This window comes from Leucoraja erinacea, chromosome 31 (genome assembly GCF_028641065.1).
Source record: "Leucoraja erinacea ecotype New England chromosome 31, Leri_hhj_1, whole genome shotgun sequence".
NCBI classification, from domain to species: domain Eukaryota; kingdom Metazoa; phylum Chordata; class Chondrichthyes; order Rajiformes; family Rajidae; genus Leucoraja; species Leucoraja erinaceus.
Window position 1 is genome coordinate 27,044,790 of NC_073407.1, and position 14,671 is coordinate 27,059,460.

Below are 14,671 nucleotides of genomic sequence, written 5' to 3' on the forward strand. Positions count from 1 at the left end.
GCGGTGAGGAGGGTCGGGGGGGGACAGAGGGTGAGGGGGTTCGGGCAGAGGGAGAGGGTGAGGAGGGGTCGGATAGAGGGAGAGGGTGGGCGGTGTCCGCTGCTCCAGCTCTCTCCACATCAGTTTACCTTTCCAATGATTCCCTTCCATTGGACCAGTTTCAGTTTGCTGTTCAAGTTTACTCTCCATTCCCCTCCCCCCCAAGACGCTTCACCCTCACCCCGACCCCCCTCACCCTCACCCCCTGTCCCACCCCGACCCTTTCGGCCTGAAACGTTGCCTATTTCCTTCGCTCCATAGATGCTGCTGCACCCGCTGAGTTTCTCCAGCTTTTTTGTGTAACCTTCGATTCTCCAGCATCTGCAGTTCCTTCTTAAACAACGTTTAATGATCAATGTTGTAGAAATGAACTGCAGATGTGGCTTTAAACCGAAGACAGACGTTAAACGTTATTCCCTTATCATGTTTAGGAAAGATCTACAGATGCTGGTTTAAATCGAAGGCAGACACAAAATGCTGGAGTAACTCAGCGGGACAGACTTCTTCAGTCTGAAGAAGGGTCTCGACCCGAAACCCCACCCATTCCTTCTCTCCAGAGCTGCTGCCTGTTCGACTGAGTTACTCCAGCTTTTTGTGTCTATCCAACGTTTAATGATCAAATCTCTTGAACGTTCCTGACAACAGTCGGTGAACGGTTTGTTGTTAACCTCACAATACCGATCCCCACCCCATGATCGATGAAGCAGTCCTTGGGTATATCCTTTTCTCACGAAGTGGACATAATACTCCAGGATTTGCTCTCACCTAACCTGGTCTAATTGTAGGATTCTCTGTATCCTTTGTCCTGTTAGCCTCCCAGCGGTTATAATTGCTAGGTAACTTTGCTCAGACATTGGCTCGCATTCTTCTATCTCTCTCACACTCCCACAAATGTGGAGTAGACTTGATGGGCCGAATGGCCTAATTCTGGTCCTGTCACATGAAATCCAGATTGCCCTTTCTTGTTCCTCCATCCAAACCATTTGGCACAGAGGTAGTGTTGCTGCCTTACAGCGCCAGAGATCCGGGTTCGATCCCGACGATGGGTGCTGTCTGTATGGATTTGCATGTTCTCCCTGTGACCTGTGTGGGCTTTCTCCGGGATCTCCGGTTTCCTCCACATTCCAAAGACATACAGGTTTGTAGGCTAATTGGCTAAATAGTAAATTATCCCTGATGTGTAGGACAGAGTTAGTGTACGGGGAACGTTGGTCGGCACGGACTCGGTGGGCCGAAGGACATGTTTCCTCGCTGTATCTCTAAACTAAACCGCATTTGTTGATCTCTCCTGTGCAGTGCCCTTCCACCTCCCCACCTGGTTTATACTCTCTACAACACCACCCGTAAACATCTCCACAATAATATTTGTCCCGTTCCCCTTGGGATGCAAGCTGTCTGTCTAAACCAGGCCCCACCTTTTCCCAATGTGCCCATTATCTAAGATAATTGCAACATCTTTTAAACCATATGTTAATTTATTCCTACTGCTGTACTCATTAATGTACAGTACGAGAATTGACCAAGGAATCCAACTAACTTTGAACTTTCCTTCCAAACCCGTCCCATCATAAATTGTAACCCATTCATAAATGTCCAACATCAATGGATAACATACTAGTCTTCTCTTTCATTAAAAAAATGCCCTAACTAATCCACTCTCCCCCAATAGGGGTGAACAGCCGGATTAAATAGGCTGGCCCTCATTCTTTATAGTTTAGAAAAATAAGAGATGACCTCACCCATAGAAGGCTGGGCAGAGTAGACACAGGAAACCAATACGAGGAGTCATGGTCTATAAATAATGGACATGCCAATAGACAACAGACAATAGGTGCAGGACTAGGCCATTCGGCCCTTCGAGCCAGCTCCGCCATTCAATGTGATCATGGCTGATCATCCACAATCAGTACCCCGTTCCTGCCTTCTCCCCATATCCCCATATCCCCTGACTCCGCTATCTTTAAGAGCCCTATCTAGCTCTCTTGAAAGTATCCAGAGAACCGGCCTCCACCGCCCACTGAGGCAGAGAATTCCACAGATTCGCAACTCTCTGTGTGAAAATGGAGACCAAGCTGAGAATTTATATCGGTCAAAGAGTGGAATCTGTGGGATTCTCTATCCTAACGGGCTGTGATTTCCTGTTTTTTAGAGGAATCAAGGACTAAGGGGATGGGGCAGGAACACGGTGCTAAGGTAGAAGTTCAAACATGGTCTCGCTTCAAGGCAGAGCAAGGTCAAATGGTCAAGTGGCATACTTCAATTTCTTATCGTTATGTATTTCAATCAGTAGAAAACATGCAAAGCAAAAGAGGGCGTGATAGTGGACTGGGTTAATTTTAGATGAAGTTCAGTAAGTAGAAGGCAGTGTGAGGAAAAAAAACAAAGGTATGTGGGAATAACATGTACAGATTGGAGCTCGGCCAGTTGAACTGCTGATGTGTGGTTCGGGAATGGTGGTGGACTGGAAAGGACTGATTGAAATGAGGATTCAGAGCAAAGATTCTGATTGAACGTGTGAGCTGTGTGGTGCGGTGGGGCAGCAACTCTACCACTGCAACACTCATTTTCCTGTTCTTTCACTTCCTTCCCTTTTGAGAACCATGATTTATTTTTCACTTGTTTGTTCTTGTTCCCCTTCCCACCCCACTGATCCATGCTCCAACTCCTTCCTCCTTCCTTCCAGCTGTGTTCCAGCTCTCTTGCCCCCCCCCTCAAGGAGGGAGCTTTCTAAACGCTCCACCCTGTCTTCACACCTTCTGTTCAACCCGTAGCATCTCTACTATCTTCACCCAGCTGACTCCCCCTGCCCCTCATCTTCCAATCTCCACCTTAGTCTCTTTTCTTCTCTTCTATCTCTTTTGCTCACATCCTCTTCCTTTCTCTGTCCATGTTGCTGCAGTGTCTCCCGTTCTCTTTGTCAGCCTCTGTCTCTTATCCTGGGCCCTGGATATGTCTGCATTTGTTTTGTCTCTGTCCACTACCTCTGCCTTGGTGCATCTCCGCTCTTTTTTCCCCTGCCCCCTCAATTTCCCTTTGTATACTTGGTAACTGGAACAAAATTGGTCCCTCTGTCTCACTCTTCCACCCCTCCTTTTTAAGCCCCCTCATTCCCTTTCTCTCTCCCCCCCCCCTTCCATTCCTTCCTTCTCACAGTCCCCTCCCTCGCTGCTAAGTAACCAAAGTTTGAGGATCTATTTTTTTGCTGAGTGCTCTTGTGTTTGATAGTCAAATGTTGAACAGGCTCAACATGTGACCCTCTCCTCTTGTTTTGGACAGGCCCGTGAAGCTGGTGCAGATGACATCCTGGACATCTCAAAGTGTGAACTGCCTGAGGTAAGCTGTGATAATAGGCCCTTAGAACATCATAAGCAATAGGAATATAATTAGGCCATTCGGCCCATCGTCAACTCCACCTTTCAACCATGGCTCTCCCTCCTAACCTAATTCTCCTGTCTCTGACACCCGTACTAATCAAGAATCTATCTATTTATGCCTTAAAACTATCTACTGACTTGGCCTCCACAGCCTTCTGTGGCAAATAATTCCACAGATTCACCACCCTCTGACTAAGGAAATTTCTCCTCATTTCCTACGTAAAAGAACGTCCATTCATTTTGAGGCGTGACCTCTAGTCCTTGTCCTCTCCACATCCACTCTGTCGAAGCACTATTCTGTGTTTCAATGAATCCCCCCAGATTCACCACCCTCTGAATAAGGCCCAGTGGAATTTACTAGTTCTTTGACATTCATTTCCTTTGGTCTTCGTGATGAAACAGCAAATAAAGTCCAAGGTGATTTTGCTGGCTGTGACCCTCATTAGGAGGCAATTAAACACACCTGTCAATTACTCCACCTGTGAAGCACTCTGTCCCAAACATTATGGTTCATTATTCTGTGTATAGCTGTTTCCAATAAGAAACCAAAATGTATAAAAATTCTTCTGACAACGCACCACCACAATTGTTTTCTATTACAAATCTCAAATTGTGGAGTACAGAGGCAAATAAATACATGATGGGACTTTGTCCCAAACATTATGGAGGGCACTGTAGGTGAATATGAATGTGGCTTATCTACACTGTTGCTTGTGGAGCATCAGCTATATCTGATTCTACAGTCACAGGAGATCTCCAGCCCTGGTCCTGGCCCGGCCTTCCAGTAGGTTGTGTACAAGTGGATGTGCCTGATCTACATCTGAATGAATGTTCTCACTGGGATTCTGCAGTGATCCTCTTTATTTTTCAATCTTTCCCCAGATACCAGTCGGTGTATTTTCCATGTGCAGAGTCTTGCAGAAGAAGGTAAGAGTTTACTGTGGGGACTTGCTGTTCCCCACCCCCTGCCTCTGATGATGTTGCTCTGACCCTCTCCCACACTCTGCTCGGTAACAGTCTCTTTGGCCCACCGGGTCCACTCCGACCAGCAATCACCCCTTACGCTAGCACCATCCTACACAGCAGGGACAATTTACAATTTTACCCCAGCCAATTAAACTGCAAACCTGTACATCTTTGGAGTGTGGGAGGAAACCGGAGCAACCGGAGAAAACCCACGCAGGTCACGGGGAGAACGTACAAACTCCCTACAGATAGCACCATAGACACACACGCACACACGCACACGCACTGTTGACAACTGGGCTAGAAGCTGTTGACCATAGATCAGCAGACCAGCCGTGATTGGCTATACGTGCAGACATGATGTACTTGAGCTTCCAGCAAGCAGTAGAAAAGTCTAGGACCAGAGGTCACAGCCTCAGAATTAAAGTACTTTCCTTTAGGAAGGAGATGAGGAGGAATATCTTTAGTCAGAGGATGGTGAATCTGTAGAATTCATTGCCACAGAGGGCTGTGGAGTCCAAGTCAATGGATATTCTTAAGCAGAGAGAGATAGATAGATAGATAGATTCTTGATTAGTACGGGTGTCAGGGGTTATGGGGAGAAGGCAGGAGAATGGGGTTAGGGGGGAGAGATAGGTCAGCCATGATTGAATGGCAGAGTAGACTTGATGGGCCGAATGGCCTAATTCTGCTCCTATCACTTATGAACTTAAGTAGAGACTTCCAATTCTCCAACCAATAGCTGGATTTCTATTTTGTGAGAAACTGCGATTTGAATCATGGTCATACTGTTTACAATCTTTCAGCAGCGATGGAAAACTGCATGAGCTGTTAATGTTTTAATTCCATTTCACCTCCTTGTTTGTCTCCTTCATGCATCATTTGTAGAATAATTATCAAGCCTGTGTTGATATAAGTCCCCAGCTGTTATCAAGCAACTGAACCGTCCTCTCAACAGCTAGAAAACGGTCCTGAGCTGCCACCCACCTCATTGGAGACCCTCGGACTATCTTTAATCAGACTTTACCTTGCACTAACAGTATTCATGTATCTGTACACTGTGGACGGCTCAATTGTAATCATATATAGTTTTCCCACTGACTGGATAGCAGGCAACAAAAGAAGCTTTTCTCTGTACCTCGGTACACGTGACATTAAACTAAACTAAAGCATGTCATATAGGAGCTCTGTTTACTTTCCAGGTTTTAATCGTTCACTCCAATCACTTGACAACACTACAGCCCAGGTCGTGTAACATCCAGGACCTGTCGATGCTGAAGGTAAATTGCGAGGCCACAGTCTGGTATTAGGCTGCTCCTGGATTATGTTCATGCTAATAACTGGTGACCAGAAAACTGACTACACGTAACCCTGGCATCTCCTCTCTCCATCCCTCCCCCACCCGAGTCGTCGTACTAGTTTCACTGTCGTCCTGCTTTGTTTCACTGTCCAGATAACTCGTTATCACCTCTCCCACAGCCAACACTAGACCATTGTGGGCTCCACCTCGTTACTTGTTGCATATCTTTCATTCATTGATTGTATGTACCTTCTATATCTGTTGTTCCCCTTTTCATTCTCAGTCTGAAGAAGGGTCTTGACCAGAAACGTCACCCATTCCTTCCCTCCACAGATGCTGCCTGTCCCGCTAAGTTACTCCAGCTTTTTATGTATGCACATAGTTCTGCTATATCAAGTCTCCCTGCCTTGAATGGATATAACATGATTGATGAATTAGAGAAGACTATTTATATTACACTGGCCTAATTGTTTAGGATGATCAGGAGAGGAGAACCACAAAAGTCTAAAGAAAAATAATGTTTCTGCGAGAGGGGTAGGAGGGAGTGAATGGGGGCTGCCCAACCTCTCCCAGTCTGTAGAAGGGTCTCATAAGGTCATATGTGATAGGAGCAGAAGTAGGCCATTTGGCCCATCATGATCTATTCCCTTTCTCCAGAGATGCTGCCTGATCCACTGAGTTACTCCATCTTTTGTCTCTATCTTTGGTTTACACCAGCATCTGCAGATCCTTCCTGCACAGAACTACTTGCATGTTTCTCTCTGACTCTGCACATACGGTATGCGTTTAACTCCCTCTCCCTCCCGAAATGATAGGCAATTGATTAGGAAGATCGTCAAAGGTTATGGGGAGAAAGTTAGGCCAGGAGAATGGTGTTGAGAGGGAAAAATAGATCAGCTATGATTGAATGGCTGGATGGGCTGAATGGCCTAATTCTGCTCCTATGTCTTCTGGTCTTATATGTAAATATTGGAAATTCAGTGACTGTAATGGTATTATTTTATTTGAAGATGATTATTGATCAGTGCAGGTGTGGTCCTAATTTTGTACTTCCCATCTAATTCTGTTGTGCTGCTGCAAGTACGAATTTCATTGTTCTATCTGGGACATATGACAATAAAATGCTTTATTGACTCTTGATTCCATCGACTGCATAAACAATAAGTGAGTGATTCACAGAGAGGGCCTTGTACCATTGGTCACTGTCTCTGATTTATATATTTTGGTGAATTTTGCTCCTTGCTACACTGCAGCATTTCCCATCGAGAGTCACGGGAACAGCGGGACTTCTTCCTTCCATTCCCAAGATGCATGTACTTGTGACATTGGCACGTCAAGAGTCAAGGGCTTTATTGTCGACAGATAGAACAATGACATTCTTACTTGTAGCAGCACAACACAATATCTAAACACAGTGCTCTAAACAGTATAGCAGATGAGTGAAAAAGTTCAGTGTGTGTACGCACACCTGCATACGTACGCACGCATACACACACACACACACGCATACACACACGCACATGTGCGCACGCACACATACACACGCACACACACACGCGTACACACACGCACACGTATGGACTCGCACGCAAGCGCACATGCACGAAAGCGCACATGCACACACACACACACACACGCATAAGTACACATAAAAAACAAGCAAATAATAGTAGTCTATGTAGATCAGGTTTGTTATTTGAGGTTGTGGTTATTAGCCTAATGGCTGTCGGCTGTAGGGAATGGCATGTATCACCATTCCTTCTTTATCATTAGATGACATCCCTGGAACAACATTGTGTTGACTTGCTGACACCGCACAGAGTTTAACCTGTTCAATGTCACCCCTGAGTAAACTCTGGTCATGGCCAATAGTGAAAAAAGAATTGGCAGTGAACAGGTTAAAGAAGCCATCCATCTCAGGAGCTCGGTCTGGGCAGTAAACTCCTTGCTAGAGAGTCCTAAACCTCCAAGGAACCAAACATTGGTTAAGTTAGTTTCAGTTCAGAAATTCTGCGTGTAATTGTTTTGGAGCCCATCAAAGATTGTTGTTGTTGTTGTTGTTGGTGTGAGTGGGGTTGCCTGAGGTGGGGAGCGGGGAGTCGCTGTTGATGTGACCGCAGGGCTCTGTGCTGTACATGGCTCTTGTGTTGGGGACAACCGTGAAGAACATTGGCGGGCCCGGCATGGGGGGGGGGCCCAGTGTGGGGGACACACTCTGTCCAGGGGATAAGTCTGCGTTTGTTTGTTCATTTGTTCGTTCCGGTGAAGGCGCTGTGCACACGACAGCCAGACAACAGTCGCTTGCCTTTTTCTTTTTGTTTTCACTTTTAACTGTAAGTTTTCGTGGACCTAGTGTCTTGTGACTGCCGGCAGAACAATTTCCCTCCGGGTATGACTACAGTTTTATCGTTTAAGAAGGAACTGCAGATGCTGGAAAATCGAAGGTACACCAAAGTGCTGGAGAAACTCAGCGGGTGCAGCAGCATCTATGGAGCGAAGGAAATAGGCAACGTTTCGGGACGAAACCCGAAAGGGTTTCGGCCCGAAACGTTGCCTATTTCCTTCAGGGTTTCGGCCCAAAAATTTCCTTCAGGGTTTCGGTTGCCTATTTCCTTCGCTCCATAGATGCTGCTGCACCCGCCGAGTTTCTCCGGCACTTTTGTCTAATGCGGTTTTATCGTATCGATTGCGTTTGGTATGGCGGGGCTTGGTGGCATCTTCTACGCTCTGTTCTCCTTGCTCTCAGATTCTGGATCTCCATGACAACCAGCTCTCCTCACTGCCTGAGGACATGGGGCAGCTCTCATCCCTTCAGGTAACAATCAATTTCTTCAAACTTCTTGCAGGTTTAAGACCCAACAGCACACAACACTGAGACATTAGAGTCATAGAATGTGGAAACGGGTCTTTCGGCACAACCTGCCCACACTGGCCAACATGCCCCATCTACACTAGTCCCACCTGCCTGCGTTTGGCCCATATATATCCCCCTAAACCTGTCCTATCCATGTACCTGTCCTAATTCCTTCTTAAATGTTGGGATAGTCCCTGCCTCAACTATCTCCTCTGGCAGCTCATTCCACACACTCACCACTTATTAAAACTTTCCCCCTTAACTTTCCGGCGGCTGTCACTCTACTCAACAACGTACCTCGGTGACTGCCAATGGCTTATTATTATTTATTCAAATCGTTTGCTATGTCGCTCTTCCCGGGAGATGCTAAATGCATTTTGTTGTCTCTGTACTGTACACTGACAATGACAATTAAAATTGAATCTGAATCTGAATCTTAACCTTAAACCTACGTACCCTGGTCCTTGATTCCCCGACTCTGGACAAGAGACTCGTTGCATTGTGCATCTACCCAATCTATTCCTCTCGTGATCTTAGACACCTCCATAAGATCACCCCTCATTTTCTTGAGCTCCATGGAGTAGAGTCTCAGCCTGCTCAACCTCTCCCTATAGCTCAGACCCTCTAGACCTGGCAACATGGTTGTAAATCTTCTCTGTACCCGTTCAAGCTTGACGACATTTTCTCATAACTCCATGCAAACCTCCCCAGGTTTTGTTTCCCCTGACTAGAGTTGTTGATTGGTTGCTGGGCCCGCCTGCCTTGTTCTTTATCCACTAACGTTTATAATATTCCAGGTGCTCAACGTGGAGCAGAATGACTTGAAATCTGTCCCTAGCTCGCTAACGACGTTGGCCCAGCTCCAGACGTTAAATCTAAAAGGTAACAGAGTCTGGCTTTATATTGTGTGTTCTGTGGAGACGGCTCAGGCCAAAGCTCTCATCTAGCCACACTCCCGACTGGGTGAACTGGAAGCCCACTCACTGTACAGCATTGTTCTTCAATATCTGCAAGCCTTTTGGTAATTCTATTGGGAAAGGGAGTAAAGCAGTGGGAAGGAACTGCAGATGTTGGTTTATACCGACATGCTGGAGTAACTCACTGCATCAAGCAGCAACTCTGGAGACAATCGATGGCCTGCCCTGCTGAGTTACTCCAGCACTTTGTGTCTATCTTTTGGAGTTAAGTGTATTTAGGTTTTGGGTTGGGATAGCAAGATCGAGTTAGTGAATGGAGTTCCCTGCAGTGGGGAATCCCAGGGTCCAGCCATCCATATTACAGCAGTGTATGTGACCCTGTGATAGTGGAGGCAAACAGCGCGCACACGCACAGACACACTCACAGACACACACACACACACACAGACACACACACAGACACACACACACAGACACACACACAGACACACACACACACACACACACTCACACACACTCACACACACACACTCACAGACACACTCACACAGACACACACTCACACACACACACACACACAGGCACACACACACACACACTCACAGACACACTCACAGACACACACACACACACACACACACACACACACACACACACACACACACACACACACACACACACACACACACACACACACACACACACACACACACACACACACACACACACACACACACACACACACACACACACGCTGACACTGCAACAGGAAACAATTCTGTGTTGAGTAAAGATTTTATAGAACAGGCAGCCGAGACCCTTGGGAATAGTCGTGTGGTTTCAGAGTCAGACTGGATTGGACTTTGATCGGACTTTGCTGGCTTTACCTTGCACTAAGTGTTATTCCATTATCATGCATGTGTACACTATAAATGCCTCGATTGTAATCGTGTATAGTCTTTCCGCCGACTGGTTAGCACGTAACAAAAAAGCTTTCCACTGTACCTCGGTACACGTGACAATAAACTAAACTTTAGAAGGGTCTCTACAGCAGGGATACAATTGGCGGAAGCTGATCAGTGATAACCTTCAGCAGGGCCTCTAAACCTTGGGGAAATGCTGTAAACACATCCAGAACCTAACAAGATTTGCCAGGTTAGTGCTTTGACACCTTGAGCTCTCTTTAATTAATGGCAACTTTAAACGCAACTACAGATACCCACTGCAGGTATTTCTGCAGCTGCCCGCCAATAATCTCCAATATCCTATGCCTTCTCAGTAACACACACAATTCAACTATACCGAGGAGGTATGAGGAAGTTCCCTTGATGTTATGTCTGGGTGCGTGGGAAGCTGGGGTTAGGGTGGGGGGGGGGCATTGCCCCGATCTCTGGGTGGAGTCCCCGCATCTCGGGTTGAGGTGTATTGATCGGTAGAATCCCAGACGTGGTGTCAGAGAGGGTTGGCATTTCAGCATGTGGGTGATTTGTGGCTGCCCTCGGTTTGATGGGATGTTGTGATTCACTGCAGCGTCGTCCCATTCACCTTCCCCCCTTCTCCCGTTTGCTCCAGGGAACCGGATCCGGAAGCTGCCCGAGTCTCTGAGCGGATTGAAGAGCCTGCGCACACTCGACATTAGTCGGAATCAAATCCGACATCTGCCTCAAGACCTGGCCAACATCAGGACACTGGAGGTAAAATAGTGGCCTGTCCTTGATCTAGGCATCTGTCTGGGGCAATGCTGGAGACGGGTATCAATAGTGGCATCTACGAGGCTTCTAGATGGGCACAGGTGGATGTACAGGTACTGGAGGGGTATAGATTGCTTGCAGGTAGAGGAGATTAGTTTAACTTGGCATCATGTTCAGCCGGGACATTATGCATCAAAGGGCATGTCCCTGTGCCTGACCTCCATCTGCAGCATCTTCCTTATGTGACACAGTGGCAGTAAGGAAGTCAGTCAAGTCAAGTCAGTTTATTTGTCACTGCACATCACAGCACTGAAAGTGGCATGTTCGCGGACGACAAACAACAAAACAACCCGGGTTAACACACATATTCTTTTACATAATAAATAATGGAAGAAAAAACATTCTGTAGAGTTATTCCCTGGTGAGATAGGCGTTTACAGTCCGAATGGCCTCTGGGAAGAAACTCCTTCTCAACCTCTCCGTTCTCACCGCATGGCAACGGAGGTTTGCCTGACCGTAGCAGCTGGAACAGTCCGTTGCAGGGGTGGAAGGGGTCTCTCATGATATTGTTGGCTCTGGAGTTGCACCTCCTGTTGGATAGTTCCTGCAGGGGGGTGAGTGAAGTTGCCATAGTGCGTTCGGCCGATGAGTTGCTGCCTCACAGCGCTTGCAGCACCAGAGACCCGGGTTCCATCCCGACTACAGGTGCTGTCTGTACGGAGTCTGTACGTTCTCCCTGTGACCACGTGGGTTTTCTCCAGGTGCCCCGGTTTCCTCTCACATTCCAAATATGTGCAGGTTTGTAGGTTAATTTCCTTCTATAAATCGTCCCTAGCGTGTAGGTGCGGGGAATCGTGGGTCAGCACCGACTCGCTGGGCCGAAGAGCCTGTTTCCATGCTGTATCTCTAAACTAAACTAAACTAAATGGTCACCTCGGTGCTAAGTGTTATATTTAAGCTGTCTCCATTTATTGAGTTGTTTCCTATAACAAGTTGAATCTCATTCGGACACTTAGCAGTTTAAAATGCTGGTTTATTCTGCCAGGGTTCACTGTGACAAGATTACCGTGTGTATCACGACTGATGTGCCATCATTTAATCATAATAGCTCAGCTGTAACAAAACTTTAGTGTAGGGACGTGGATGCTGTAGCAAGACACAAAATGCTGGAGCATCTCTGGAGCGAAGGAATGGGTGACATTTCGGGTCAAGACCATTCTTCACACTGATGTCAGGGGAGGGGGTGGGACAGAGATAGAATGTAGTCGGAGACAGTAAGACTGGTAGGGGAACTGGGAAGGGGAGGGGATGGAGAGAGAGGGAAAGCAAGGGTTATTTGAAGCTAGAGAAGTCTATGTTCAGACCGATGGGGTGTAAGCTGTTCAAGTGAAATATGAGGTGCTGTGACTATAGTTAGAGTCGTCGTGTGTTCCTGGACTAGATGGTAACAGTTGCTAAGTAATTGCTCTGTATTTTCGAAGGGAATAAGGTGGGGCTCTGGAGGTTCAATGATCCAAGGGCAGGGTTTGATAAGCAATCTATTACCTCTTTTAAAATAAACAATTATATACCCACTTATATTTGAATAAAACCCATTTAGTCAATGTCATTTAGGTGCCAATGTTTAGTTTATAGATACAGTGTGGAAACTGTCCACAGCCTTGGTTGCTCTTGGCACTTTGAGCTGTGTTTTTGTTTTTACAATAGATTTAGTTTTTTAGATATACAGTGTGGAAGCAGGCTCTTCGGCCCATACAGTTCGTGCTGACCAGTGATCACCCATACACTAGTTCTGTCCTACACACACTAGGGACAATTTGCACAAGCTAATTAGACTACAAACCTGTATGTCTTTGGAGTGTGGGAGAAAAACCAGAGCCCCTTGGAGAATACCCACCCAGGTCATGGGGACAACGTGCAAACTCCGTACAAACAGCACCAGTAGTCAGGATACAACCTGGGTCTCTGGCGCAGTGTTTTGGCTACTGAGGCTGTGGAAATCCCCCCCCGCTCCTGATTGTCCACATGTAATCGGCACTCGTCAACCCGACATTGTCAGCAGTTTATAGATATAGGATTGCAGCGGAGAAACATCAGAGTGGGAGTAAGCCAATCTGTGCCAGACCAGCTGGCTTCAGGGTTGATACTAATGAACATGTTGCAGCTGCACCAGCAGAAGCTTTCAATCTAATCTGTAACTGACTCCCTGCTCCTTTATGCTTTTACACACAACCCATTCCTCCTCGATTAGATTTCAGTTTCTAATTAATTCCTGCTTATTCATTGTTCTGTATAGAAATGATCTGAGCTCTTGTATTAGATCTCGGTCTGTAAACCGTGCCGGATATCATTAGTTATGGGTTGAACTACCTGAGCCCTTGGTTTGAGTTTCTGCGGAAATATGCTGTGCAATGGCACAATCTAGTTCCTGTCACGTTTAGTTTAGTTGAGAGATACAGTGCGGAAACAGGCCCTTCAGCCCACCGAGTGCACACTGACCAGCGATCCCCGCACACTAACACGACCCTACACACACAAGGTTCAATTTACACTTAAACCAAGCCAATTAACCGACAAACTTGCACGTCTTTGGAATGGGTGGAACCCGAAGATCTCGGAGAAAACCCACGCCGGTCACGGGGAGAACTTACAGACAGCACACGTAGTCAGGATCGAACCCAGGTCTCTGGCACTGTACGGCAGCGACGCTAACCACTGCACAACCATGCTGCCTTTATGCTGTACATATTCTGAGAATTCTGCTTTGCTGTTTCTCCACCCCATGTTAACTGGTCTTCCCTGCCCTTCTTCCCCTTCACCATTTGCTTTCTGGGACCTCTGATAGTCCCTCAGTCTAGATGCAGAGGACATGACCTACCCTCCACCCAATGTGTGCAGCAATGGAACAGAAGCCATCAAACAGTTCCTGTGCAAAGGTAAGGCTGGCAGGCATGACTTAACTTCATTGGCTGAAAGCTGCCTGGCTCACTGAAGGCATTGCATATTGCAAGGAACTAATGCAAGGAGACAAGGAGGAATTTATTTAGTCGGAGGGTGGTGAATCTTTGGAATTCATTGCCACAGAGGCTGTGGAGGCCAAGTCAATGGCTGATCTATCTTTCCCCATTCTCGTGCCTTTTCCCCATAACCCCTGACATCCTTACTAATCAAGAACCTGTCAATCTCCGCCTTAAAAATTCTTGATAGTACTGATGCCAGAGGTTATGGGGAGAAGGCAGGAGATTGGGGTTAGGACAGAGACATGGTTGAATATCGGAGTAGATATGATGGGCCGAATGGCCTAATTCTGTTTCTATAACATGTACTTATTAACAAATATCCGTTGACTTGGCCTCCGCAGTCGTCTGTGGCAATGAATTCCACCGATTTACCATCCTCTGACTAAAGACATTCCTCCTCATCTCCTTTCTAAAACAATCCAAAAATAATGGTGACTCTAATGAGAATAAGCAATTGTTTCAAACGCACTAAGGAAATGAATGAGTCTAAACTTTGACTGTTTGACTAAC

At 46.6% G+C, this 14,671-nt stretch overlaps 1 protein-coding gene across 1 annotated transcript in view; it reads left to right on the forward strand.

Annotated features, from left to right (window-relative positions):
- Positions 1-14,671, forward strand: part of lrsam1 (leucine rich repeat and sterile alpha motif containing 1) — a 34,898-nt gene that overhangs the window by 153 nt on the left and 20,074 nt on the right. Inside the window, 7 exon segments of the mRNA XM_055660372.1 lie at positions 3,316-3,372; positions 4,296-4,340; positions 5,582-5,659; positions 8,426-8,494; positions 9,331-9,415; positions 11,023-11,144; positions 13,987-14,077. Coding sequence (XP_055516347.1) covers positions 3,316-3,372; positions 4,296-4,340; positions 5,582-5,659; positions 8,426-8,494; positions 9,331-9,415; positions 11,023-11,144; positions 13,987-14,077 — 547 coding nt within the window.